This window comes from Nomascus leucogenys, chromosome 14, assembly GCF_006542625.1.
Source record: "Nomascus leucogenys isolate Asia chromosome 14, Asia_NLE_v1, whole genome shotgun sequence".
Classification (NCBI taxonomy): domain Eukaryota; kingdom Metazoa; phylum Chordata; class Mammalia; order Primates; family Hylobatidae; genus Nomascus; species Nomascus leucogenys.
Window position 1 is genome coordinate 38,347,675 of NC_044394.1, and position 23,954 is coordinate 38,371,628.

A 23,954-nucleotide genomic window follows, 5' to 3' on the forward strand; every position below is an offset into this window, starting at 1 on the left:
CCTGACTTGCAATGACTCTTGTCCCCTCTCCCCCAACTGCTGCCATCCAGGCAGTCCCCACACCATCTGCCTTGAATGTGGGGCCCCTGGCTCCAGAGCCCTCACTGCTCTGCTAGGACTCCCCTCCGCTCCCTGGCCACCTCTCTGCTCATCCCACTTTGGGGTGCTCAAGGCTGAGCGGGTGACATTTCCCGGATCCCAATCTGTCAGGATGATGTCGAAATAGCAGCAAACTAAGACTCAAAGAGTTTAAAAAAGGAACTTTACCAGCTCACACTCCAGAAGGCTGCAGGGAGGGCTGGTGCCAGGCTTGGACTCAGCTCCGCCTCTGCTGTGGGCCAGCCCTGCCCGGGGGACAGCAGGGTGGCTTCTTCTCTGAATCCTCTTCTTTCCCAAAATTTCTCTGGAGTCACCTTGAGTGGCTGGACTGACTGCCTGGACTGAGCAAGCGTGGCAAACACTGCTGTTGCCTGTGCAAATCCGTTCCTCCTCCCTCATTGTTAACAGAATTCAATTTTGAAAATTTCTTTAAAAATGATGATGCCTAGGATCCTGAGATTTTCATTCTATGTTCTGGGATGGAGCCAGGGCATCACTATGTTCGGGTTATTTGTTATTTTATTTAATTTTTAGACAGTCTCACTCTGTTGCCTAGTGCAGTGGCATGATCTCAGCTCACTGCAACCTTCACCTCCCGGGTTCAAGTGATTCTCCTGCCTCAGCCTCCCAAGTAGCTAGAATTACAGGTGTGTATCACCACGCCCAGCTAATTTTTGTATTTTTAGTAGAGATGGGGTTTCACCATGTTGGTCAGGCTGGTCTCAAACTCTTGGCCTTAAGTGATCCACTCACCTTGGCCTCCCAAAGTGCTGAGATTACAGGCGTGCACCACCACACCCAGCTAATTTTTGTATTTTTAGTAGAGACGGGGTTTCACCATGTTGGCCAGGCTGGTCTCAAAGTCCTGACCTCAAGTGATCTGCCCACCTCAGCTTCTCAGAGTGCTGGGATTACAGGCACCTGCCCGGCCACTCAGGCCTTTTTTGTAAGGGCACTTATCACCTCCCAAAGGCCCCAAACTCCTAATACCATCACCCTGGGACAAGGATTTCAACACCCGAATGTTTAGGGGGACACAAACATTCAGATCATAGCACCAATAAAAACAGAAGCACAAGAAAGGGTGACTCCTCTCCCACCAGAGGGTGGCATGTCTGGTTGTGAACTTGGAATGCACAGCCATCTTGTGGCCATGAGGACAGCCCTGAGGCGAGGCCAGCGGGCTGAGACCGGCTTAGTAGGGAGATGATGCCCCTGGGCTGCTCTGGGATGTGAGGGAGGTGCTGGAGCTGCCTTCCCTTTAACAAATTGTCCTTTCCTCAAGGCATTTTGCCATTTTGAAGCGTTTCCCATTACTTACATCTGAGAGCATCTTATCTCTCCTCCTCTTACTGCTTGGTCCACTCCTTGTTCCAGTGTCTCCTGAACAGGGCTGGCTTGTTCCCCTGAGACTTCTGCTTAGACCTCCCAGCACCTCCGCCCTCCAAGTCTCTTCCTCCCCAGGCCTGCAGGGTGTCAGCAGGGCCTCCAGACTGTAGATACCCGCGCACGCCAGTCCTTGCGCAGACCCCTGCGCACATCCACACCACCCACCTGAGGCCACCCTGCAACTGTGAAGGTCAAGAACTCCCTGTCGGCCGGGTGTGGTGGCTCATGCCTGTAATGCCAGCACTTTGGGAGGCTGAGGCGGGCGGATCACTTGAGGTCAGGAGTCTGAGTCCAGCCTGGCCAACATGGTGAAACCCCATCTCTACTAAAAATACAAAATTAGCTGGGTGTGGTGGTGCGCACCTGTAGTCCCAGATATTTGGGAGGCTGAGGCAGGAGTATCACTTGAACCCGGGAGCTGGAGGTTGCAATGAGCCGAGATCTCGCCATTGCACTCCAGCCTGGGCAACAAGAGCAAAACTCCATCTCAAAAAAACAAACAAAACCTTCCCGTCATGGGCTCAATCCAAGGGAAGCTGAGTCTGGGAAGCTGGCACCACCATCACCACTGTAACTGCTTCTTGACACCCAGAGAAGTGGCTGCTGGATACGAGATCACTAGTGCAGGAAACCCAGCAACCAAAGCAGCCAACTCTTTTTTTTTTTTTTTTTTTTTTTTTTTTGAGACAGAGTCTCCCGCTGTTGCCCAGGCTGGAGTACAGTGGCTCGATCTCAGCTCACCGCAACCTCCACCTCCCGGGTTAAAGTGATTCTCCTGCCTCAGCCTCCCCAGTAGCTGGGATTACAGGCGCCTGCCACCACGCCTGGCTAATTTTTTATTTATTTATTTTTTGCATTTTTAGTAGAGACAGGGTTTCAGCATGTTGGTCAGGCTCGTCTCGAACTCCTGACCTTGTGATCTACCCTCCTCAGCCTCCCAAAGTGGCTGGGATTACAGGTATGAGCCACTGCACCCAGCCCAAAGCAGCCAACTCTCACACAAGTGCATCTAAAGCGCAGAACTTCATTCTTCCCTGAAACCCTGCCCCAGGGGAGTCTGGGAAATGTGGGTTTTAGCTGCTGCTGCATAGAGAGCTGCGAGCAGGAGGTGGAAGGGAAGCTGAGGGCCAAGTGATCGATCATACCCAAACATGTGAACGTGGGTGGCTGGCCCACCCCCGGGCCTATCTTTCAGCTACTAATTGGTTACATCAGTGTTTGCCTCCTAGGGTTGGTGTGGATTAAATGAGATCGTGCAGGTAAAGTGCTTGTGCCTAATCAGGGGCTAATGAATATTAGTTCTTATTATTTCCGATACTTCCTCCTTCTAGCTCTGTGATTCTCCAAGCCTGAGCTGCTCAGACCTCTGAAATGGGCCCCGGAGGTCACTGGAGAGTTTGCAGAAGGTTCAGAAAGAATAGTCCTGAGAGGGATGACCCAGGCCCCTGCCTGCCTGGACACACCACTGTCTGCGCCCAGGCCTCTCTCTCAGCTATGCCAAGCAGCCGCTGATTCTCCAGCCAAGGGTGTTACATAAGCTTCATCTTTTCCTTTGTTTACAGGAAATTTTGAAAACACCAACTGGGCTTGGCCTGAGCTCCTTCATTCCTAAAGGCAACAGAAATTGTTTGGGCAGGAGAGGCATCCACACGCAAAGCAGCTGCCCTGGCGCAGGGCCAGGCCTTGCAGGACAGGCAGCTGCTGGCAATCGTCAGTTCAGGCACTCTCGTCGCTCAGGGCCAGGATCTGCGGTGCCTGGGGAATGCCGTGTACTTTTGGATGTGCAGCTTTCACCCACACCCATTGGGCCCTGCCTTGGTTTCCCTGCCTGGTGCTGAAGTTCTCTGCCATGATGGCAGCTCTCCACCCTGCCAGACCCTGCCTCTGGGAGGCCTGGGATGACCTGGGAGCACCTTCTAGGGTTCTGCCAACAGCTCGGACAGAACTCAGCCTCTTAGCAGAGCAGGGGGCATAGGAGGCACCTCAGCCTGGGTGGGGAGGGAGGACAAGGGCAGGTGGGAAGGAGATGTCCCCTCTTCTCTGCTTTGACCCACGCTTCTAAGTGGACAGGTGGGGGAAAGCTCACACCCTTCATTTCCTCACATGACAATGGGGCTGTGCAGGCGCCAAGCTTCCCAAACAACTGCCTTGCCCATCCTAGGAATGTGGCCCAGGCCTGTTCCCCGGGAACTGCTTTAATGGAACATCTTCCATTTGAGCCAGGGCCAGAAATGATCTCACAAGTCCTCATGTGACCTGCTGGGAAACAAATGTTTGTTGCTGGTGACTTGTGCTTGAGCAAGACAACAGCTCTCTGTTTCCCAAGGCTTGTATGCCTGATAGAAGTTTACAGGGTTGGTGACTGGTAGAAATTGGCACCAGGAGTAGAAGTTTCTACCAGAAATTCCCAGCTGGAGTTTCTACACCTTCCCTACCTTGGGAAGGCAAAGGGGTGAGGACAGAGAAGACCTAGCCCCAGCTAGATGCCCTGACAGTAGGAAGGCTGGGCCTTCCTGAACATTCTGACAGTGAGTTCTTTTTCAGGCCAACAGTTGCTAGACAGACAGAAAAAAATATTTTCTTTCTAGGTCTGCTCCTAAACCTGTGCTCACTGTGATGTAAGTTGGAGAGGTCCTTCCATAAGCACACATATTGTTAATCCTCTATCCAGCGTCCATGGCAGACATTACAAGTTGATCACCGCACTCTTGTTTGCTTTGCTGAATCATCTGAAGTTCACAATATAGCAATGCAGTACAATAGAGTAGAACTGGCAGGCTGGAGAAAAGCTATCTGTCATCCCAGATGAAGTAGAAAGGATGTGCACTTGGACAGGAGACAGATCCAGCCTCATATTCTGACTCTGCCACTTTCTAGCAGTGTGACCTTGGGCAAGTACTTTCTTTCTCTGAGCTTCAATCCTGTCATTTGTAAAATGGGAATAAGCCTATCTGCCTGAAAAGGTTGGCATTAAATGAGATTAAATGAGATGTGTCTTGTGCTGCACAATTAGCACATAATGGAGACTCCGATTCCTACATATATCATTATCATATCATATTCCTACATATCATCATCACATACACTCCTACACACCAGACGTATTCTACACACACAGATGTATTCTGTGGGGAATTTGCAGAAACGAAAATGTTAAGCGCCAAGCCAAAGGAGTCATCTTCTCCTTCTCCCCCCTCCTCCTTCTCGTTCTCCTCCTCTTACTCCTTCTTCAAAAAGATGTGTTATGTAACAAAATGTGTTATGCAGATTATTTAACCTACTTAAGAAAAGAAACCTGAGAACTTTTACAGTGTTCATTGATATATAAGTAATGTTTGGGCTACTTACAAATGAGTTTCATCTAGTCTGTCTTTAAAACATCAGGAGCCAAGGACCCAGAATTTTAGGAAGAAAGAAAAAAGGACCATAACGTTGGATAAATGTCTACTTGGTTCCAGACACTTACATCTGTGTTAGCCTATCTCCTTCTTGTACCAATACTCTATGTCAGGTTTGTTTTCATTTTTATTTTAATTGTGATAAAATACACACAACATAAAATTTACCATCTTGGCTGGGCGAGGTGGCTCACGCCTATAATCCCAGCACTTTGGGAGCCCAGGGGGTGGGGGTGGATCATTTGAAGTCAGGAGTTGGAGACCAGCCTGGCCAACATGGTGAAATCCTGTCTCTATTAAAAATACCAAAATTAGCTGGGTGTGGTGGTGCACGCCTGTAATCCCAGCTACTTGGGAGGCTGAGGCAGGAGGATCGATTGAACCTGGGAGGCAGAGTTTGCAGTGAGCGGAGATCATGCCATTGCACTCCAGCCTGGGCGACAGAGCCAGACTCCGTCTCAAAAAAAAAAAAAGAAATTACCATCTTATCCGATTTAAGTGTGCAGTTCAATAGTGTTAAATACCTTCACATTGCTGTGCAAGCAGTCTGCAGAACTCTTTTCATCTTGCAAAACTGAAATAATTTACACTTTAAACAACTCCCACCTCCTCCCACCTTCTCTCCAGCCCCTGACAACCACCATTCTACTTTCTGTCTCTTGGAATTTGACGACTCTAAGTCCCTCATGTAAGTGGAATCACACAGTGTTTGTCCCTTTGTGTCTGGCTTATTTCATTCAGCAAAATGTCCTCAAAGTTCATCCACGTTATATGTGCCATCTGTCAGAATTTCCTTCCTTTTATGGTTGAGTAGTAGTCCATCATATGCATGTACCGCATTTTGGTGACTCACGCATCTGCCGATGGACGCTAGGGCTCTTTCCACCACTGGCTCTAGCGAATAATGCTGCTGTGAACATGGGTGCACAAATACATTTTTGAGTCCCTGCTTTCAGTTCTTTTGGGTATTTATGGAAATGGAGTTGCTGGATCATATGTAATTTTATTACAAGGAAGGAACAAACTAAAGAGAGTAAATGACTCGCCCAAGGTCAACACAACGAAAAAGTGGCAGAATCAGAATGTAATCCAAGTCTATCTGAAGTGAGCTTAAATTATGTATTTCCTTTCTCTCATTCCAGTTGGGTTAAACAAACAACCTCACGAAGGGCGTGCAGGTATGAGGAGCAGGTGGGGAGGTCCTGTTTCCCCACAGGCTGACATAGGTCTGATGGGTCAAGAAATGGCCTGCTGGGTGGTCTGGAAGCTTCCCTGGCCCACGGGCTAGGGGTCTGCCTCCTAGCAAGTCCCATGAGGAAGGACAGTAAAGCCAGGCTTTGTTCAGTGGGGTCAGTATGAAGACACTGAGGTTGTGGATGGGGAGATAGCTGAAGTGCAGACCTCCCGACAGGCCTCACACAGTCATCAGGCGTCACGGGTTAAGAGGAACAGATGCCATTCAAACCGTCTCAACTTAAAAAAAAAAAAAAAGATTGGTCCATCTTGGGAGAGGTGTCCAACCCCCTGCGGCCCGCGCGGAGGCTGTCAAGTGGCACACAGGACCACGCCTTCCAGGCCGTGGGCAGGGCCTGTCCGCGGGTCCAGTGTGGGAACCACCCGTCCTGGGCAGCCCTGTGCAGCCCCCGAGGGCAGGGTCCACGGGGAGTGGGTGGGCGCGCTCGCCGCCCCTGTGGGGCTGGCTGACCGGGCGAGGCTTTCCAGGCGGCGGATGTCCCCCGCAGGCCTCGGTATCCGGGCCACCCGCGCCGGAGGCTGCTCTGAGTTAGGGCCTGCGGTTAGAGAGAGGCCAGTTGAGTGCTGCGGTGCCAACGCCTGCAGCCCGGGCTTGGGCTTCCTGTTTGCGCGCCCTGGCGGTGTCACGTGCGTGGGCGAAGCCTCATTTTGACCTCAAAATGCCCGGTGTTTCATGCCAGCCAGTCTCCGCCCAATGAGGACAGTGGAGTTAAGAGGGATCCCTGCGGATGGGCGCCCAAGTCCCCAGCGCCTGCTCCTTGGACCGCACCCGGGCTGGCTTCACAGACCCCGAATCCTCAACTTGGCGAGGGCTGACCAAGTTGGGAGGGGACGGCGGGGATAAGCAGTATCAAGTCACTGAGACCTGACAGCCCTGCCAATGCCTGGAAGGATAACCTCAGGGACAAATAGGCATAGAGCCAACAGTAGCCAGGCTCAGTAGCCCACCCATATCAGGCAGTCCTAGGAGAGTCAGGACATGCACCTGTTAATTTGAGAAGTAACCATTGAGCACAATGGCAGTGCACCCCTCCATCTTTGCCAAGGACACTAATTGGGATCAAATCTGGCAGCAACATGCTGAGAAGCTGGGCCCTGCCCCAGCCCCGGGGTGAATGTGTCCAGACCTGTGGCTCTCAGCGCCAGCTGCACATCAGAGAGGGAGGTTTAGAAGAATGCCTGGCAAATGATTCTCTGGTGCCCAAAGTCAAGGCAGTGGCTACCCTTGGTAAGGGACAGTGACTGGAAGGGGAAACCAGGGGGCTTGGAAGCCACCAAAGTTCTGTTTCTTGATCTGTCTGCTGGTTACTCAAGTGCATTTATTTTATGAAAATCCAAGGAGCTGTACACGTACACAGTTTTCTGTATGAATGATATACTTCAATAAGAAGTTAAAGAAATCAGGCAAAAAAACCCCAGCTGTCTGAGCCAATTTCAGATCAGAATGTCTGGGGCGGGCCCTGGATAGCAGTTTTTTCTTTTTCTTTTTCTTTTTCTTTTTTTTTTTCTTTTTTTTTTTGAGGAGGGGTCAAAGCTTCCTAAGTGATGATAAAGTGCAGCTGGATTAAAACCAAATTTGCCACCCAGGGTTGCTGCCAAAGCTCTCAGGCTCTGATTTGGATGAGGCGATGGAGTTTCTTTCAGCACAATGTTCAGGCTCTGGGACACCTGCTGGAAATTTGCCAGCGCCCAGGGCTTGGGGTGGCAGCTCCCCACAAATATGACAAGGCTGAATGGACAACCTCTCTTGCCGCCATCCTGGCCACCTTGCAGGTGAGCCTCCAGCCTCTTTTATACATTTTCCCAAAATGTAAAAATCTATCTTTGCATATGCAATTATTCACCATCCTAACATATATATAACCTTGGTGTGTAAAGAGCTTACAGCATCCCTCCCCCCACGCCTATAAATAGCTTCATTCAGATAAAAGTCACATGCCATATGCACTTCTTTTTTTTTTTTTTTTTTTGAGACAGAGTCTCACTCTGTCGCCCAGGCTGGAGTGCAGTAGCACCATCTCGGCTCACTGCAAGCTCTGCCTCCCAGGTTCACGCCATTCGCCTGCCTCAGCCTCCCAAGTAGCTGGGACTACAGGTGCCCACCACCACGCCTGGCTAATTTTTTTTTTTTTTTTTTTTTTTGTATTTTTAGTACAGATGGGGTTTCACGGTGTTAGCCAGGATGGTCTGGATCTCCTGACCTTGTGATCTGCCCGCCTCTGCCTCCCAAAGTGCTGGGATTACAGGTGTGAGCCACTGCGCCCAGCCGCCATATGAACCTTTTTAAAGTATACAATTCAATGACTTTTAGTAGATTCACAGAGATGTGCAACCAGCATCACAATCAATTTCAGAACATTTTCATGACCCCCCAGAGAAACCCCATATCCACTTAGCTGTCACCCTATGTGCCCCACACCCCCCGCCGCCTGCTCCCTGCCAGCCTCTGGAAATCACTCATCTACTCTCTGTCTCTGTGGATTTGCCTATCCTGGACATTTCATAGAAATGGAATCACACATTTTCTGACCTTTTGTGATTGGCTGCTTTCACATAGCATCATGTTTTCAAAGTTCATCCGTGTTTTTAGTGGATCAATACTCCATTGCTTTTTATGGCTGAATAATATTCCATTATTGGATATTCCACATCTTGGTATTCCTTTCATCAGTGCATGGACATTTGAGCTTGCCACAGTTTTTGGCAATTGTGAAAAGTGCTGCTGCTGCATTCTGGAGCCAACATGAAATGCATGGGCAAGAGGGGGACATGTTCCCTAGAGACCTCAAGAAATGCCCCGTTGTTATTATTTTGTGTACCATTTTAAAAAATAGACTTTCTGTTTTAGAGCAGGTTTATATTTACAGAATTGCACAGAAAGAACAGAGTTTGCAGTGACCTCGCTACCTCCACCCCCACCTCCCCACCAGTTTCCCCTATTGACATCTTGCATGAGGATAGTACGTTTGCTACCACTGATTAACCAATATTGACACACTATTATGAACTAAAGTCCATAATTTACATTAGAGTTCACTAGTGGTGTTGTACATCCTATGGGTTTGCAGAAATAATGCGAGGTATCCACCATTACAGGATCCTACAGAATAGTGTCTCTGCCCTAAAACTCCTCTGTGCTCCACCTATTCATCCCAAACCCCCACAGCAACCACTGATCTTACTGTTTCTATAGTTTTGCCTTTTGCAGAATGTCATAGAGTGGAATTGTACACTATCCGGCCTTTTCAGACTGGCTTCTTCCAATTAGATTAGCAATATGCATTTGAGGTTGCTCCATGTCTTTTTGTGGCTTGATAGCTCATTTCTTTTTATTGATGAGTAATATTTATTTTTATTTATCGTAACTTTTCTCCAGATGGAAAGACCCACCATCTTCCAGCACTTGGCAGTGTCTTCTGGGGGTCTTGCTGCCACTTGCTGAGGGCTTTGCCAGCTGGCTCTGTCTCTCCCCTGGCCTGCAGGATTGGAAGGGGTGATGTCAGCTCAGGGACTGAGCCCTGGTCATTTCCAGGGGTGCAGCACCTGGGCCTGGAAGGTGCCCAGGGAGACCTTGTGGGAGGAGGGAGAAAGGAAGATAGGAAGCGGTGAGGGATGGAGGGAGAGGGAACTAGGTGGAGGCAGAGAGAGAGAGGCAGCTGCCAAAATCTATGAGACAGTTGAGGAGGAGTGGAGGAGGGCAGCCTCAGGGATTTAGCAGGTGTTGGTCAGTGTCTGGTGGGAGACCTCGGGGAGGACAGCTGAGTCCTCCCCAACTGTCCTTGGCCCTGAATGTGGGGCTGAGCCATCAGCCAGAGTCCCCACCCTCCCAAGGGAGGAATGGGTGTTTTGCAGTCACGAGGCAGTGGAGAGGGGTTAGAGGAAAGGACATTGGTCCACAGCCCTTGCGGTGCATGTCTCTGGGAGCCAAAGGGCAAATGCAACACCTTTGGGCTCAGTGAGGTGTAACCGAGTGAGAAAAGGTTAACAGAGGCCCTGGACCCAGACTGTACTTGGCAGGACTCCAGGAAATTAGTCACGTGAAGGCAGGGCCCAAGGACCTGGCCCTTGCCCCCAGCAGGCTCCCAGCCTGCAGGAGCTGAGCCCTCAAGTGAGGGGGACTTCCTGGCACGCCCACATGCCTCGTGGCTCTGCCTCAGCAAGACTGCTGGGGCTGCGGGGGCAGCTGCCCCTGGGTCAAGCTTCCTCTTGCTGGCTGGGAGCCTCCCTAACCCCAGGGTGTGTGCTGGGGGCTTGCCAGGACTCTCCCTTGCCTCTCCCCGAGCCTCCTGCCATTCCTAGGATTTTGTAGCTTTGGGTCCTCCTTCCCCAAAGAGGTCCTGGATATGCATGAGTCCTCTCACCACTGATCTCAGGGGTCTTTATCTGCTTGCCCTTGCTCGGGGCCAAGTGTGGACAGCGGGTGGCACAGGAGAGAGCAGAAGAGAGAATGGAGAGGGAGGAATAGAAAGGAGGAAGAGGAGGGTGCTGGTTAAAGAAGGCATGGCCTCTCAGCCACTCCCACCTAGAAGTGGAGGCTGTTCCCTCTCCTGTGAAATTTGGGCGAGTCCATGATTAGCTGTGGTCAACAGGATGAGACAGAGGGGCATGGAGACCTGCCAGGCTGGCTCTTGACCTGTATACAGCTTCCACTTGCACCATTGAATGTCCTGTCTTCTGCTCCAGCTCCATGCTGAAATGTCTGTGGTGCGTGGGGAGGTCCTATGAGGGGAGGTGGAGATGCTCCGACTGACAGTCTCAGCTGATAGCAGGCACCCACCACGGCCTGGACATGAGCGTGGAGGATGGGCCAGCCCGGGCCAGTCCCCGGTGACTGCAGACACAGCTAGACTAGGGGAGGCAGAAGGACCACCCAACTCGCCCCACAGACTCATGACACAGAGGATAATGGTTTTAAGACACCAATTTTGGGGGACCTGGGTCACGCAGTAATAGATAAATGAGGCAGGGTGTGTAGCCATGTTTTCACTTTCATAGCATCCCCTCTCTGGGGGGCCCCCTGCCCCACTTCAGGTAGCTCACAGCTTCCCTCCTTCCCACCCTTCCCACCTCCATTCTTGTTCAGGTTGGCTTTTGCCCCAGTCTTCCAGGAATTTCTCTGGGACCGAAGGTGTTTGGGCTGAGTCAGCTTTCCCTGAAACACCCCGAGAGTCCAGGGCTGCATGATTCTCCCTTCTCAAGGCTGGCGGCTCAGCCCTCTTCTGTATCACCTGGCAATAATGATCCCCTCTCCCCCTTCCTCCCTTCCTCCATCTGCTGACATAATCCCAGTTCGTTTCTACTGTTTCCGTCAGAGAACGTGGCTGACACGGCAACTGGCATCAGGAGGATGTCATAGGCCATGTGCCCCAGGAAATAAGGGCCTTGGAAACAAGTGATTAGCTGAGAAGGGAAAGGGTCCAGCATCGCTGGGACTTGCTTGTATATTCTAGGGGATTGGCAGCCCTGTTCCCAAGAATGAGCTGCTGATCCGTCTGTTGTGTGCAGTATCTGGGACGACAGAAGATGCAGGACTGAAGGGTGGCGTGTTTCTCCTGACAGCACTGGAAGCTCTGGAGAGAGGGCAGAGGCTGAAGTCTTGGAGGTTCTCCCCGCCCCAGCCACAGGGTGGTGCGCAGGGGCCATCTGCAACTCCACTCAAAATATCTCAGGTTCCAGGGCAGAATCCTGGAAAACCCAACTCGGAGCTGAGTCTGCAGGTGGCTACAGGGCGGTGCTGCTGAGTCTGCAGTTACCACCACAAAAGGAGGGCCTGAAGGCATTGCTGGGAGACTATGGAGGACTCACGGAGCTCTGACACCCCTCACCTGGAGGAGGTGGCTTCCCCCTACCCCACACCCTGCCTGCACCACCTTTGCCTGGGGCGGCCAATGCATGGCAGTGGAGCCAGTAATCGCCCTTGCTCCTCCCCAGGGTCAAACCCACTGGGGCCTGGGGATTGAAATTCTGAGAGGAGTGTAGGAGGGGAGCGTCTTCCCGAAGAAAATGTAGGAATTCATTGGCTTCTATCACAAAAATCCTGGGAATGTTCCTGAGAAGGGATTTTGGAGATGCTCGGCCTAGGACTGGCCCTCGGGAAGATGACCCGACCTTTGTCCTGTGCAGCTGAGTGCTGAACGCCGGTCAGCTCCGGATAAAGCCTGATGTCACCGAGCTGATGGTGCAGCATCTGCACTGAACACCTTCCAGCTTGGTGGGGGCAGGGGAGCCAGCTGTCCTCATTAAATGTGACCTGGAGTGAGATGGATTCTTCTGCCTACACCTCCATGCGTGGGCTCCCTGAACACCCCCATCACCATGGGCTCCCAGGAAGTATTGCTTCTGGCTGCAGGGCTCACTGCAATGCTGCGACAGGAGGTGACAGGCCAAGGCCAGCAGGTGACTGCTCTCCCCAGAGGCCCTGTCAGCTGGAAGCAGCTGGTTTCACATAACAGAGACCCCAGGCCCAGGTCCCCTGGATGCAGGAGGATTTGCGGCTGCCCTTTTGGAAGAGGTAGGCTGACCATGAGAACTGGCCAAAGGTGAGAAGGACATGGAGAAGGTGTTGGAGGAGGGAAGTCAGACATACTAGCAATAGCCTGGCCTGTGGGGCTGTAGCTTTCACCTGCACTTCCTCCTGTTTGGTGTCATCATCACAATCACGACAGTGATAAAGTGTCTTCTTTCCTCTAGGCAGGTGGTAAAGGTACTATTTGGTGCACAGGTTGGAGAGTGCCGTGATAGGAACCATCAGAACAAGGGCAGGAATGTGACCTCCCAGGTGATCCTGATACAGGTGCTACCAGTGGAGCGTTTCAGAATTCTGTGTCAAAAAAGAAGGCTGCATGTTGACTGGGGTGGGGCTGTGCCTGTGTTTGGGGCCGCCCATGGGTGTAGTGCACCGATTTCTTTTTTGTATTTGTCCTGCCTCCTCTCCTTCAGGGTCTGCTCCTTTCTCCTCATGGCTCTGGGGGCTGCATCTCGGAATCCCGCTGGCCACTCCTCCGCTGCAGGGGTGGACACGGGAACCAAGTGGGGCCTTTGGGCTGTCTTCAGCCCTCCCACAGCCGCTGGCCAGCCTGCCTGCCGTCTTCCGGCCCCCCTCGCTCACTCCTCCTTCTCCTGGGCTGAACCCACACCCAAAAGCCTGATCCAGGACTGGGCTAGGTGACTGGTGCAATCCTTAGATGCCTCTCTTGGTTCCTACTGCCCTCTGGTCTTGGGGCAGATTGAGGGGAGAGTCACAGGCCATGCCCGCAAGGAAAAGCAGAGAGGGCAATTTGGGAAGGTGACAGAGGACCCTGTGGGATGCCGAGTCACAGCCTTGCTGGGCACAATGACTGGCGTGCATAGTGAGCTGCTTTCCCCAGCACTGCCACCCCTGGCTCTCAGATATGCTGCTGAAAGGGGTGACAGGCAGTGAGGGGCTTGGGACTCCGCTGAGGTGTCCTAGCTCCCATCCCCATCCCCAGGCCCAGGCCCCTCCAGCAGGAAAGGCTAGGGACCACACTGCCATGGGGTTTGCCAGGCCCTTGTCTCTTGGGAAGCCGCCCCTCCCAGGGAAAGGCAGGGCTGGGGGCTGTTCAGGCTCTGCCACCACCTGCTCTGTGACTTTGGGCAGGCCACCAATTCCTCTGAAAAATGGGAGTCATTGTGGGCACCATCACACCCGGGTACGGGACGCCCAGTGGCTCAGCTGCCCCAGCCAGGCTGCCCTGTCCTGGCCTCAGCACACCTCCCACAGCCACTGCAGGCAGCCCTGGACCTTCTCCTGCTGAGGCCTTACTGCCAATCCCTCTGGGAGACCAGACACAACAGGCAGCGGTCTGGGTGACTCCCAGGAGCCCAGGCCTCTATCCTGTCCTCCCTAGTGGCTGAGGCAGTGGGCTGGGCAGCAGGGACTCAGTGCCCTGGGAGGCAGGGCTCATCCCACAAGTTGCCATGGTAGCCCCTCCTCCTGCCCCTTACTCATTAGCCAGGCTGTACTGACACGGGCTGCCCAGGCAGGGGGTGGCTCGCTGGACAAAGCTGGCCGTGCAGGCGCTCAGGCGTGCAGAGTAGCCAGTGTCCCGGCCAGGAATGGACAGCCTCCAGGACACAGTGCCCTTGGACCATGGGGGCTGCTGCCCTGCCCTCAGCAGGCTGGTTCCCAGAGGCTTTGGGACTGAGATATGGACTCTCTTTGCCCTTTCTGGACCCCTGGTAAGGAGGAGGAGCTGGGGGGCAGGTAGGAAGTGGAGGAAGCTGAGAGGCTGAGGGTGTCCGCCTTGCAGGCAGGATCCAGAAATGTGCTCACATTTTCCCCAGAAACTGCCCATCTTGACTGCCAGGTCCAGAGTCTGGGGACAGCAGGACAGCTCCTAGAGGCTGTCCCTAGACAATCCCCAGTGGCAGTGGGGCCTGACTGCTCAGCAGCAGGCAGCCCCCACACAGAAGGGGTGGGTGTGCCTCAGATGGAAACCCACAAAAGCCTGAGTTGGAAGATGGCTCCAGGACAGATGGGACCCGGAGATGCATGAAGCCTGCATCACCTTCGCAGGGGGAAGAAGGGGCCGGCTACCCATTTCATTTCCAAAGGGGAAATTGTTTCATACACATTTATTTTTTCTGATCATGAAGAGTAATGGGCTGGGCGCAGTGCCTCACGCCTGTTATCTCAGCACTTTGGGAAGCCGAGAAGGGAGGATCATCTGAGGTCAGGAGTTGGAGACCAGCCTGGCCAACATGGAGAAACCCCCGACTCTACTAAAAATACAAAAATAAACCAGGCATGGTGGCGGGCGCCTGTAATTCCAGCTACTTGGGAGAGAGAGGCAGAGAATCACTTGAACCCGGAAAGGGTAGGTTGCAGTGAGCCAAGATCGCTCCACTGCACTCCAGCCTGGGCAACAAAGGCGAAACTCCGTCTCAAAAAAAAAAAAAAAAACCCAAAAGGAGTAATGGAATTGCACTTCCTGTAAAACTTTTAGAAAAAAATGAAAGTTATAAAGAATGAAATTTAACTCAAATCCTAGTGCTTGGAAACAGCCATTACTAAGATTTTGGTGTATTTAATTCCCCTCCTTTTTTGGGGGTGTGCGGCCTGACCAAATTATTGTTATAATAGGAACTGCGATAGCAGTAACAGACACTTGGGTCAAGCTCAGGGCGCCAGGCACTGCACTGCGCCAGGCACTGACCCTTCTGGGTAGGGACGTGGAGGCCAGGCGTGACTGCAGCTGCAGAACGCAGAATGGGAGCTGGGCTCAGGCCATCCGACCTCCAGCTCTGGCTTCCCCAGGCGTAGGTGACCTCTCAGGGCACTGGTGCAGGGCCCTCAAAGCTGGAGAGGCCTGTCTTGCAGGGCTCGGCTGTGCAGACACCTGTGGCCCCGAGTCTGACCTGGCCGCTGTCCTCCAGTTCCTGTTCCAGGTGCTGACTTTTATGATCTACATCGTGAGCACTGTGTTCTGCGGGCACCTGGGCAAGGTGGAGCTGGCATCGGTGACCCTCGCGGTGGCCGTGAGTACCCAGCTTGGCCCAGAGCAGGGATGTTCTCTCCCCAGGCTTCTCCACCGGGTTCCCAGGTGGGCCCGTCTTGGGTGGCTGGTCAGGGATGGGAAGACACAGCCCACATGGCTGGACAGCTGCTGTCACAGGTGGAACCTGAGGGCCAGAGATGGAGGTGGTCTGGCCCTGGGGCACACAGCACATGAGGCTGCTGAGCAGAGCCACGTCTGCCACCGCTGCCTGCTGGGCAGCATTTCCTGACCCTGGCTCAGCCCAGATGCAGGGGCCTCTCTTCAGGCCTCGCCCGACAAGCTCTTGTTTCCTCCTGTGTGCGGCGCCAGTTTGTCAATGTCTGCGGAGTTTCTGTAGGAGTTGGTTTGTCTTCGGCATGTGACACCTTGATGTCTCAGGTGGGTGGCCTCCCGGAGCTGGGCAGGAAGCCAGGCAAGGGCAGAGTCAATCCCACAGGTGCCATGGAGATGGCAGGTGGGAGGGGCGCAGCCAGGTGATCTGGGAGTGATGGGCCCTGGGGTCAGCTGCCCCTGCCCCACCTCCAAGGACCACAGGCTGTCAGGGAAACAGACCCTCCCCTTTGAAAGAGTCTGGGCCAGGAGAAAGGGGTGGAGATGGTGGAGACAGTTCTCTGACCTCTTGCCCCCAGAGGAGGTCACCAAGTAGAGAAAGACAACCGGTTCCCCAGCCTTACTCCTAAGTTCGGCTGCCTACATGCAGGCATGTGTCAAAGGCCAAGGGGACACAGAAGGAACCTCCCTGCTTGCAGGGGCCTGCAGTCCAGCAGGGGCTGCCCAGGTGGCCATGGGGTCACAAAGCAGCAAGGCCTCACCTCTCCCTGGGGGTTCTAGCTTCACGGTGGACCTGGGCTTGGTCCCGGCTCCACTTACCCGCCGCTGACATGTGATGAAGCCCCATGTGCCTTCATCCTCCTTGGAGCTTTGGAAGAACAATGGAGACAGTGGTGGGCCCAGGCTCAGGAAGGCCGCTGTGCCATTACAGGCTGCGGGCGCCGGGCTGTGGTCACCAGAGGCCGCACGGTCCGCCACACACCTCTGGCGCCGCTGACAGCCCGCTCCCCGCGCTGGGTTTAGGAATGTCCCGGGCAGTGGAAAGGGCTGACGCGGGGCGGGCTATTTTGCAGAGCTTCGGCAGCCCCAACAAGAAGCACGTGGGCGTGATCCTGCAGCGGGGCGCGCTGGTCCTGCTCCTCTGCTGCCTCCCTTGCTGGGCGCTCTTCCTCAACACCCAGCACATCCTGCTGCTCTTCCGGCAGGACCCGGACGTGTCCAGGTGCGCTGGGCTCTGGCTGGGGAGGTGGGGCTTGCTAGAGACCCAGAGGCTCCTGGGAAACCCGGGCCGCCGACGGAAACCCTGAAGACGCCCAGCCCTCAGACCCCATGCTTCTCTAGGCCATGAGTGCTCACAGTGCACGGTGCCTGTGGGTACCTTCCAGGCTTTGGTTTGGGGATTCTCCCCATGGCTGCGGCTCCAGCAGTGACCAGCAGGGAGAGAGGTGGACAAACGCCCAGTTTTAATTTAGGAGGCAAGGCAAGAAACAATTTGGGATTTGCATTTTATTTGCATTTGTGTGCCCGGACACAGTTGGAGCTTTACAGATGCTTTCGAAGAAATGAAGTTTGTGCATTTTCCCATATTCCCAAAAGGAGAAAGATGACAACCACTTTTTGATGAATTATAGATTATTATTATTATTATTATTATTATTACTTGAGACAGAGTCTCGCTCTGTCACCCAGGCTGGAGTGCAGTGGTGTGATCTTGACTCACTGCAACCTCCGCCTCCCAGGTTCAAGTGATTCTCCTACCTCAGCCTCCTGAGTAGCTGGGACTACAGGCACGTGCCACCACACCCGGCTAATTTTTGTATTTTTAGTAGAAACGGGGTTCCACCATGTTGGCCAGGATGGTCTTGATCTCCTGACCTCGTGATCCACCCTTCTCGGCCTCCCAAAGTGCTGGGATGACAGGCGTGAGCCACCGTGCCCAGCCTATAGTTTATTATTAAATTTAGAGATGCCCTCTCATAGGGATGCCTTGTTCATTTATATTATGTACATTTCATTTGGTTATTCCTTTTTAAGATATAACCTTTTTTTCTTACAAAACACGTTACTCTGAATTTAAGTTCCCTCATCCTGAGGCCTGGGTGTTTGGGTGCTTCGGCTGCCCCTCCTGGCACCTGCTTAGCATCTGGAAGCAGCAGCCCCTGATGCTGAGGTTTCACAGTCCTGGCTGAGACCCTGGGACAGCGGCCAAGCACCCAGTCCTGGAGGACACAGGGGAGAGGGCCCTGCCTCCCCGGGCCACAGCCTGGTCAGCTCTGGAGCTTCTCCCTCTCTTTCAGGTTGACCCAGGACTATGTAATGATTTTCATTCCAGGACTTCCGGTAGGTGCCCCTGTTTGCTGAGCGTGGAATCACATTCCCCTAAATTCTGGCTTTTTTGCCTTCCCACTCTGTCTGCTGCGGAAGATCCCTATCCTGCTGTGACTTCCTGCTGGGCCATGAGGATGACTGACAGAAGTTCCCGTTGCAGTTGGTGCAAATTGAATTAAAAAAAATAGTATAACATGTTTTTCTGATTTGAAAATGTTTATTGAAGAAAATATGAAAAGCATGAGGCAGAGAAAATTCAAATCACCTTTAATTCTACCACCCAGAGAGAACATATGTTACTATCTCTCTCCAGGATTTGATTTTTTTTTTTTTTGAGATGGAGTCTTGCTCTGTCCCCCAGGCTGAAGTGCAGTGGCACAACCTTGGCTCACTGCAACCTCCGCCTCCTGGGTTCAAGCCATTCTCCTGCCTCAGCCTCCCGAGTAGCTGGGATTACAGGCATGCACCACCATGCCTGGCTAATTTTTGTATTTTTAGTAGAGATGGGGTTTCACCATGTTGGCCAGGCTGGTCTTGAACTCCTGACCTCAAGTGATCTGCCACCTCGGCCTCCCAAAGTGCTGGGATTACAGGCGTGAGCCACCGCGCCTGGCCCTCCAGGATTATTTCTATCCATGGGCGTGTGTATTCAAACACACACATAAACACAAATTGAAATGGGATCAGTATGTGTATATTGGGTTATAATATGCCTTTTCCCTTTAAAATATGTCATTAGTCTCTTTATAGGACTAAATAGCCTTCCATAATATTAATTCCAAAGGTTATCTGGTACCCATAGTTAGGCCATAACTTATTAACCAATCTCTATTTATAATACAAACTATTATAAATAAGATTTGTGGTAAATATGCTTAAAGAAAAATCTTTGTGAATCATTTTACAGATGATTTTCAAGGAAACTATTAATTACAGAAATGCATTACTGGAAGTGGATGGCTCAGTGAACGGCTCTTGAGACATATTGCCAAACTACCAATTTCTACTCCCACCAGCAAAAACTTCCATTAGCATAGACTATTATTATTAAAAGATTTCTTCCAATTAGAAATAGTACTAACATGCATTTCTTTTTTCCTTTCTTTGTTTTTGAGACGGAGTTTTTCTCTGTCATCCAGGCTGGAGTGCAGTGGTGTGATCTCAGCTCACTGCAACCTCTGCTTCCCAGGTTCAAGCAATTCTCCTGCCTCACCCTCCCGAGTAGCTGGGATTACAGGCATGCGCCACCATGCCCAGCTAATTTTTGTATTTTTAGTAGAGACAGGGTTTCACCATATTGGTCAGGCTGGTCTTGAACTCCTGACCTCAGGTGATCCACTCGCCTCCACCTCCCAAAGTGCTGGGATTACAGGTGTGAGCCACCACACCTGGCCTGCATTTCTTTTACTGATAATGAAGTTGAACATTTTCTCATGTATTTATTATGTGAATAGCTCTTTGCTTATTTTAGTGGGTTAATAGGTATTGTACTTCTTATTAAATAATATCTTAATCCTTTTTTCTCAAATATTTTCCAATTTGTCATTTGCCTTTTATTCTGCTTATGTTTCTGACTTAAAGAATTTTGAGCCGGGCGCAGTGGCTCACTCCTGTAATCCCAGCACTTTGGGAGGCTGAGGCGGGCAGATCACCTGAGGTTGGGAGTTAGAGATCAGCCTGACCAACATGGAGAAACCCCTTCTCTACTAAAAATACAAAATTAGCTGGGCGTGGTGGTGCATGCCTGTAATCCCAGCTACTCGGGAGGCTGAGGCAGGAGAATGGCTTGAACCCAGGAGGCGGAGGTTGCAGTGAGCTGAGATCCCATCATTGCTCTCCAGCCTCGCAACAGTGAAACTCTGTCTCAAAAAAAAGAAAAAAAAAAAGACTTAACCCACTGCAAGATTATATACACATTTGCTTATACTTTTTTGGACCCTTCCAGGGTTTCTATTTTTACATTTAAGATATTAATCCAACTAAAATTTTTTTGAACACCATTTATTGCATATTCTCTCCTTTCTGCATTAATTTGTTAATTAATCAACAGTGCATCTATCTAGGTCAGTGACTGTATGTCCAGTGACCCGGGGATCTGTATGTCTCTTCCGCAGCCCAGTGCTTCACTGTTTGACTTGCAGCTTAGTGATACCTGTTACGACTGGCAGTTCTGTGTGCTGGATGGCCCTACCAGGCTGAGCTCACTTTCTGACAGTGTAGCCTCCGTGGCACCAGGGGGAAAGTTGTGGGCAATGGAGCTGGGCAGGGAAGAGGTCAAGGTGAAGGTGGGGTGCCCCAACAGCATGCAGTCCCAGCAGACCCAGCCACACCCACCTCTCTGCCAGGCCAGTGCCATGACCTTTTTGGGGCCTAGCTGGTTACGGATTTCTTCTGGTTTACGGAAACCCCCTTATAGGGCTGCTCTTCTCCTCTGAGTCTTCCATATAATCCATACTTTGGCTTTTCGGACCAAGGTGATGGCATCTTGTCAACCAGGACTATTGGGGCTGGGTCGGGGGGAAATGCCCTACAAAGATGTCACTGTGGTGTCTTCTTCGTCAAATAAGCCAAGGTCTTTCCATAAAATGCAGCTGCAAAAGTTAATTGCCAATAATAGTGACTAATAACACTAACATAGTTATGTTAGTGGCTAACACTTGGAATGCTTAAATGTCCCATATATCATTTTGTAAGCACTTTGCAATATTAACTTTGCAGTATTTATGTATGTAAAATATTAAATATATATTAAGTACACACACACACACACACACACACACACACACAATTATTATCCCCATTACAGATGAGGAGACAAACTCAGAGAGATTAAGTAACTTGCCCAAGATCACACATCTCAGAAGAGACAGAGCCAGTCTATTCCAGTTCTGTACTCTTAATCAGTACACTATGCTGTAAAGAAGTGGAGAGCTACAGGAAGGAATGGGACAAGGGCCCTGGGCTAGGTTTCAGTTGATGCCTATTCTATTCCCCTTAAGAGAGGAGAGAAAGTGTAGGTACAGTGCCCCCAACACACACACTGCCACGCACACTCCCCTGTGGTCCTCCCCGGCCAGGGAAAGGCCTGCCACCCCCGTAGGGTCTTGAACCTGCTCAGCATAGGCTGCTCATGGCCAGCATGTCTCAGTACCTGCCATTCCCTCGCCCGAGGTCACGCCTTCAAATCCTGTCTCTGAGGCCAGAGCCAAAGTGGGCCTTTCTGTGAACAGGCCCTTGGGTCACTTCTCACCTTCCTAAGCTGAGGGAAGCCTGGCTTAGCAGCCAGAAGGCCTACTGGCACTGTGCACCATGAGCATGTGTGCAAAGGGTACTCTCTCAGAGCCAAAGCGTGCCTGCTCGTCTCCCCTGTGGCAGAAGGGAGCCCTGAGGGGGCCTCTTCCATAGGCCGGGCCTGAGCATAAGTCCCAGTGGCTGGGTAGGATTTGGCCGCACCTGAGAGGTCCCAGACATACTTTGATGAAGTAATTGCCCCAATCTGGGGTACTATGTCCTGGAAAGGAATGTCTGTTAATACTCATTTGGTGGGTTTTGGTCATTATTGTTGATTTGTTTGGGTTTGCTGTTCATACAGGTGATTTTTCTTTACAATCTGCTGGCAAAATATTTGCAAAATCAGGTACAGGTCTTTGGTGTGGGGGGAGGCCCTTCTCCCAGCACACTGCCCTATTCCAGTGGGAGGGGGGCCTGGGGCTTTCCCCTTCTCTCCACCATCTGTGAACCAGCTCTTGAAAGGGGTCACTTCCAACCCACCTGCCACGTCCTGACCTCCCGCACAGAGGCAGGTGAGAGCCTGTGCATCCCAGCCTCTTCCAACTCCTGAACAGGAATGGCTGAAGGGGCAGGAGGAGGAGTCCCCATTCCAAAGCCTGGGTTTGTCCACCCTCCATCCATCTCACTCACACCTTAGCAGGGCCAGTTTTCATTTATTTCAGAAGATCACCTGGCCCCAAGTCCTCAGTGGTGTGGTGGGCAACTGTGTCAACGGTGTGGCCAACTATGTCCTGGTTTCTGTGCTGAACCTGGGGGTCAGGTGAGCCCGGGGGCTGGTGGGGCCTGGTCAGGGGACACTGCCCACTGAGCTCCCCACCCCTGGTGGAGACAGGTCAGTCACCATCCTGGCCCTGCCTGTGCCGTCCTGAAGTGGAGGGTTATGGGGAGTTGGAGGGGCCTGATGGTCCCTTGGGGACCTCAGTTTGAGGCTTGATTGGGTGAGAGGACAGCCACTCCCCACTCCTGCCCAAGCCCACCAGGAGAGGTGAAGTGGGCACTGGCAGGGTGGCCCCCAGGACACTGTAGTCACGGCTGCCTTGGTAGAGCCACCGTGGCCAGAGGTGCCTGTGGGCCCTGGTTGAGTCTGATCCCAGGATGGGGGAAGAGCAGAGCCATGCCTGCCCCACACAGACTGGCCGCCAGAGCCACCTCCCTCTCAGGCAGGGCGGTGGCAGAGAGTTGGCATCAGTCCCAGCCCTGTTCTCCCTCCTTACCCAGGGGCTCCGCCTATGCCAACATCATCTCCCAGTTTGCACAGACCATCTTCCTCCTTCTCTACATTGTGCTGAAAAAGCTGCACCTGGAGACGTGGGCAGGTGGGAGGCCTGGCCTGCTCTGGGAGGCTGAGCAGGCCAGCGGCCGTGCTGCCCCAGCCTTGGGGCAGGGTGGTCAGCAGGCAGAGGGTGCAGTGGAGCCTGTTGGAGGAGGTGCAGGACCCTGCATGGCCCCCTCCTTCCCCTTTGCTTCCCCAGCCCCAAGGGCCCAGAGTCCCTCCATCCAAGGTGTCAAGATGCAGAGCCCTGCTGGGTCCATCACAGAAGCCTGGCCCAGGGAGCTTTCTTGCCCAGCCTCTGCTCTCAGGATGGCGGTGAGAGCAGTGACACCCGTGGAATACCAGGCGTCAGCAGTGCGTGGGGTGCCTGACATTCCTGAATTCATTTAAGCCTCACCCCGCCCCATTTTACAAAGAGATTATGACAGACGGAGATTAAGTAATTTGCTGAAACACCAGGCGTGTAGGGGCCTGCCTGTCCTTTTCTGCCTCTTGAGAGCCAATCCCATACAAGGACCTTCTTTTGCCAGGCATTTCAGGAACAGCTCTGCAAGCCCCTGGGGCCTCACGTGGGGCAGGGCCCTGGCTGAGCCCCTTCCAAGCTTGCCCAGCACACCTGTGGTGTGTTTCCCTTCAGCATCCTTGATCTCATGCCGCCTCTAAAAACTCCCCAGGGAGGCAGGTCAGCTATAAGGCCTGGGGTTTTCAGATGGAAATGGAGCCTGCAGAGTGGTGGGTAGTTGCTCAAGATCCTACACTGTTGAGGGTGGAGTGGGGACCAACACCCATGCCCTGGGCCCTGGGTCCACACCGTGTGGACTGGCCAGGTGAGCCTGGTGCCCTGTTCCTGCATCCTCCTCCTCCGTGGGCCCCAACACCAGCTCTAGACCAGCCGCATTCCCTCTGCAAAATGCCCAGTGCCTGGGCCTGCTAAGCCCCAGAGCAGGAAGAGCCGAAGGGGTTTAGGGGCCTCCTGGCAGTTGGGGAGCAGGAATGGGGTGGGCAAGCAGGGCAGGCTGTCAGCTCATGGGGCCTCTGTTTCCAGGTTGGTCCAGCCAGTGCCTGCAAGACTGGGGCCCCTTCTTCTCCCTGGCTGTCCCCAGCATGCTCATGATCTGCGTTGAGTGGTGGGCCTACGAGATCGGGAGCTTCCTCATGGGTACGTGGAAGAACATGGGGGGTGCAATGGCGTGTGGGCGGCTCACCCAGCCCAGAAGCCCCCTCCCCAGGATGGCAGCTCACCAGCCCCCTTCCAGCTTCACTGGCCAGGCCCCCAGGCTTGGACCCAGAGAGCACCACTGCCCAGCGGGGCTGATCCGTCTGTTGCTGGTCTGCCTCCCCGCTAGGCTGTGA

At 52.7% G+C, this 23,954-nt stretch overlaps 2 protein-coding genes across 5 annotated transcripts in view; one reads left to right on the forward strand and one right to left on the reverse strand.

Moving 5' to 3' along the window:
• The first annotated feature begins 14,041 nt into the window (after positions 1 to 14,041).
• The window catches only part of SLC47A2 (solute carrier family 47 member 2), a 36,956-nt gene continuing 27,043 nt past the window's right edge, over positions 14,042 to 23,954 (forward strand). Inside the window, exons 1-9 of one of the 3 annotated variants that reach the window (XM_030828213.1) lie at positions 14,042 to 14,339; positions 15,537 to 15,638; positions 15,968 to 16,036; positions 16,783 to 16,931; positions 18,007 to 18,049; positions 21,630 to 21,674; positions 21,991 to 22,088; positions 22,547 to 22,644; positions 23,647 to 23,760. In XM_030828213.1, coding sequence (XP_030684073.1) covers positions 14,217 to 14,339; positions 15,537 to 15,638; positions 15,968 to 16,036; positions 16,783 to 16,931; positions 18,007 to 18,049; positions 21,630 to 21,674; positions 21,991 to 22,088; positions 22,547 to 22,644; positions 23,647 to 23,760 — 841 coding nt within the window. In that variant the 5' untranslated portion in view covers positions 14,042 to 14,216. Of the gene's footprint in view, positions 14,340 to 15,536; positions 15,639 to 15,967; positions 16,037 to 16,782; positions 16,932 to 18,006; positions 18,050 to 21,629; positions 21,675 to 21,882; positions 22,089 to 22,546; positions 22,645 to 23,646; positions 23,761 to 23,954 lie in introns of all 3 variants that reach the window. The other 2 variants (XM_030828210.1, XM_030828211.1) reach the window with 2 other exon arrangements.
• The window catches only part of ALDH3A2 (aldehyde dehydrogenase 3 family member A2), a 61,393-nt gene continuing 57,395 nt past the window's right edge, over positions 19,957 to 23,954 (reverse strand). The window contains exon 10 of one of the 2 annotated variants that reach the window (XM_030828222.1): positions 19,957 to 20,628. In XM_030828222.1, the coding sequence (XP_030684082.1) occupies positions 20,576 to 20,628 (53 nt within the window). In that variant the 3' untranslated portion in view covers positions 19,957 to 20,575. The remainder of the gene's footprint in view (positions 20,629 to 23,954) is intronic. The other variant, XM_030828220.1, reaches the window with a different exon arrangement.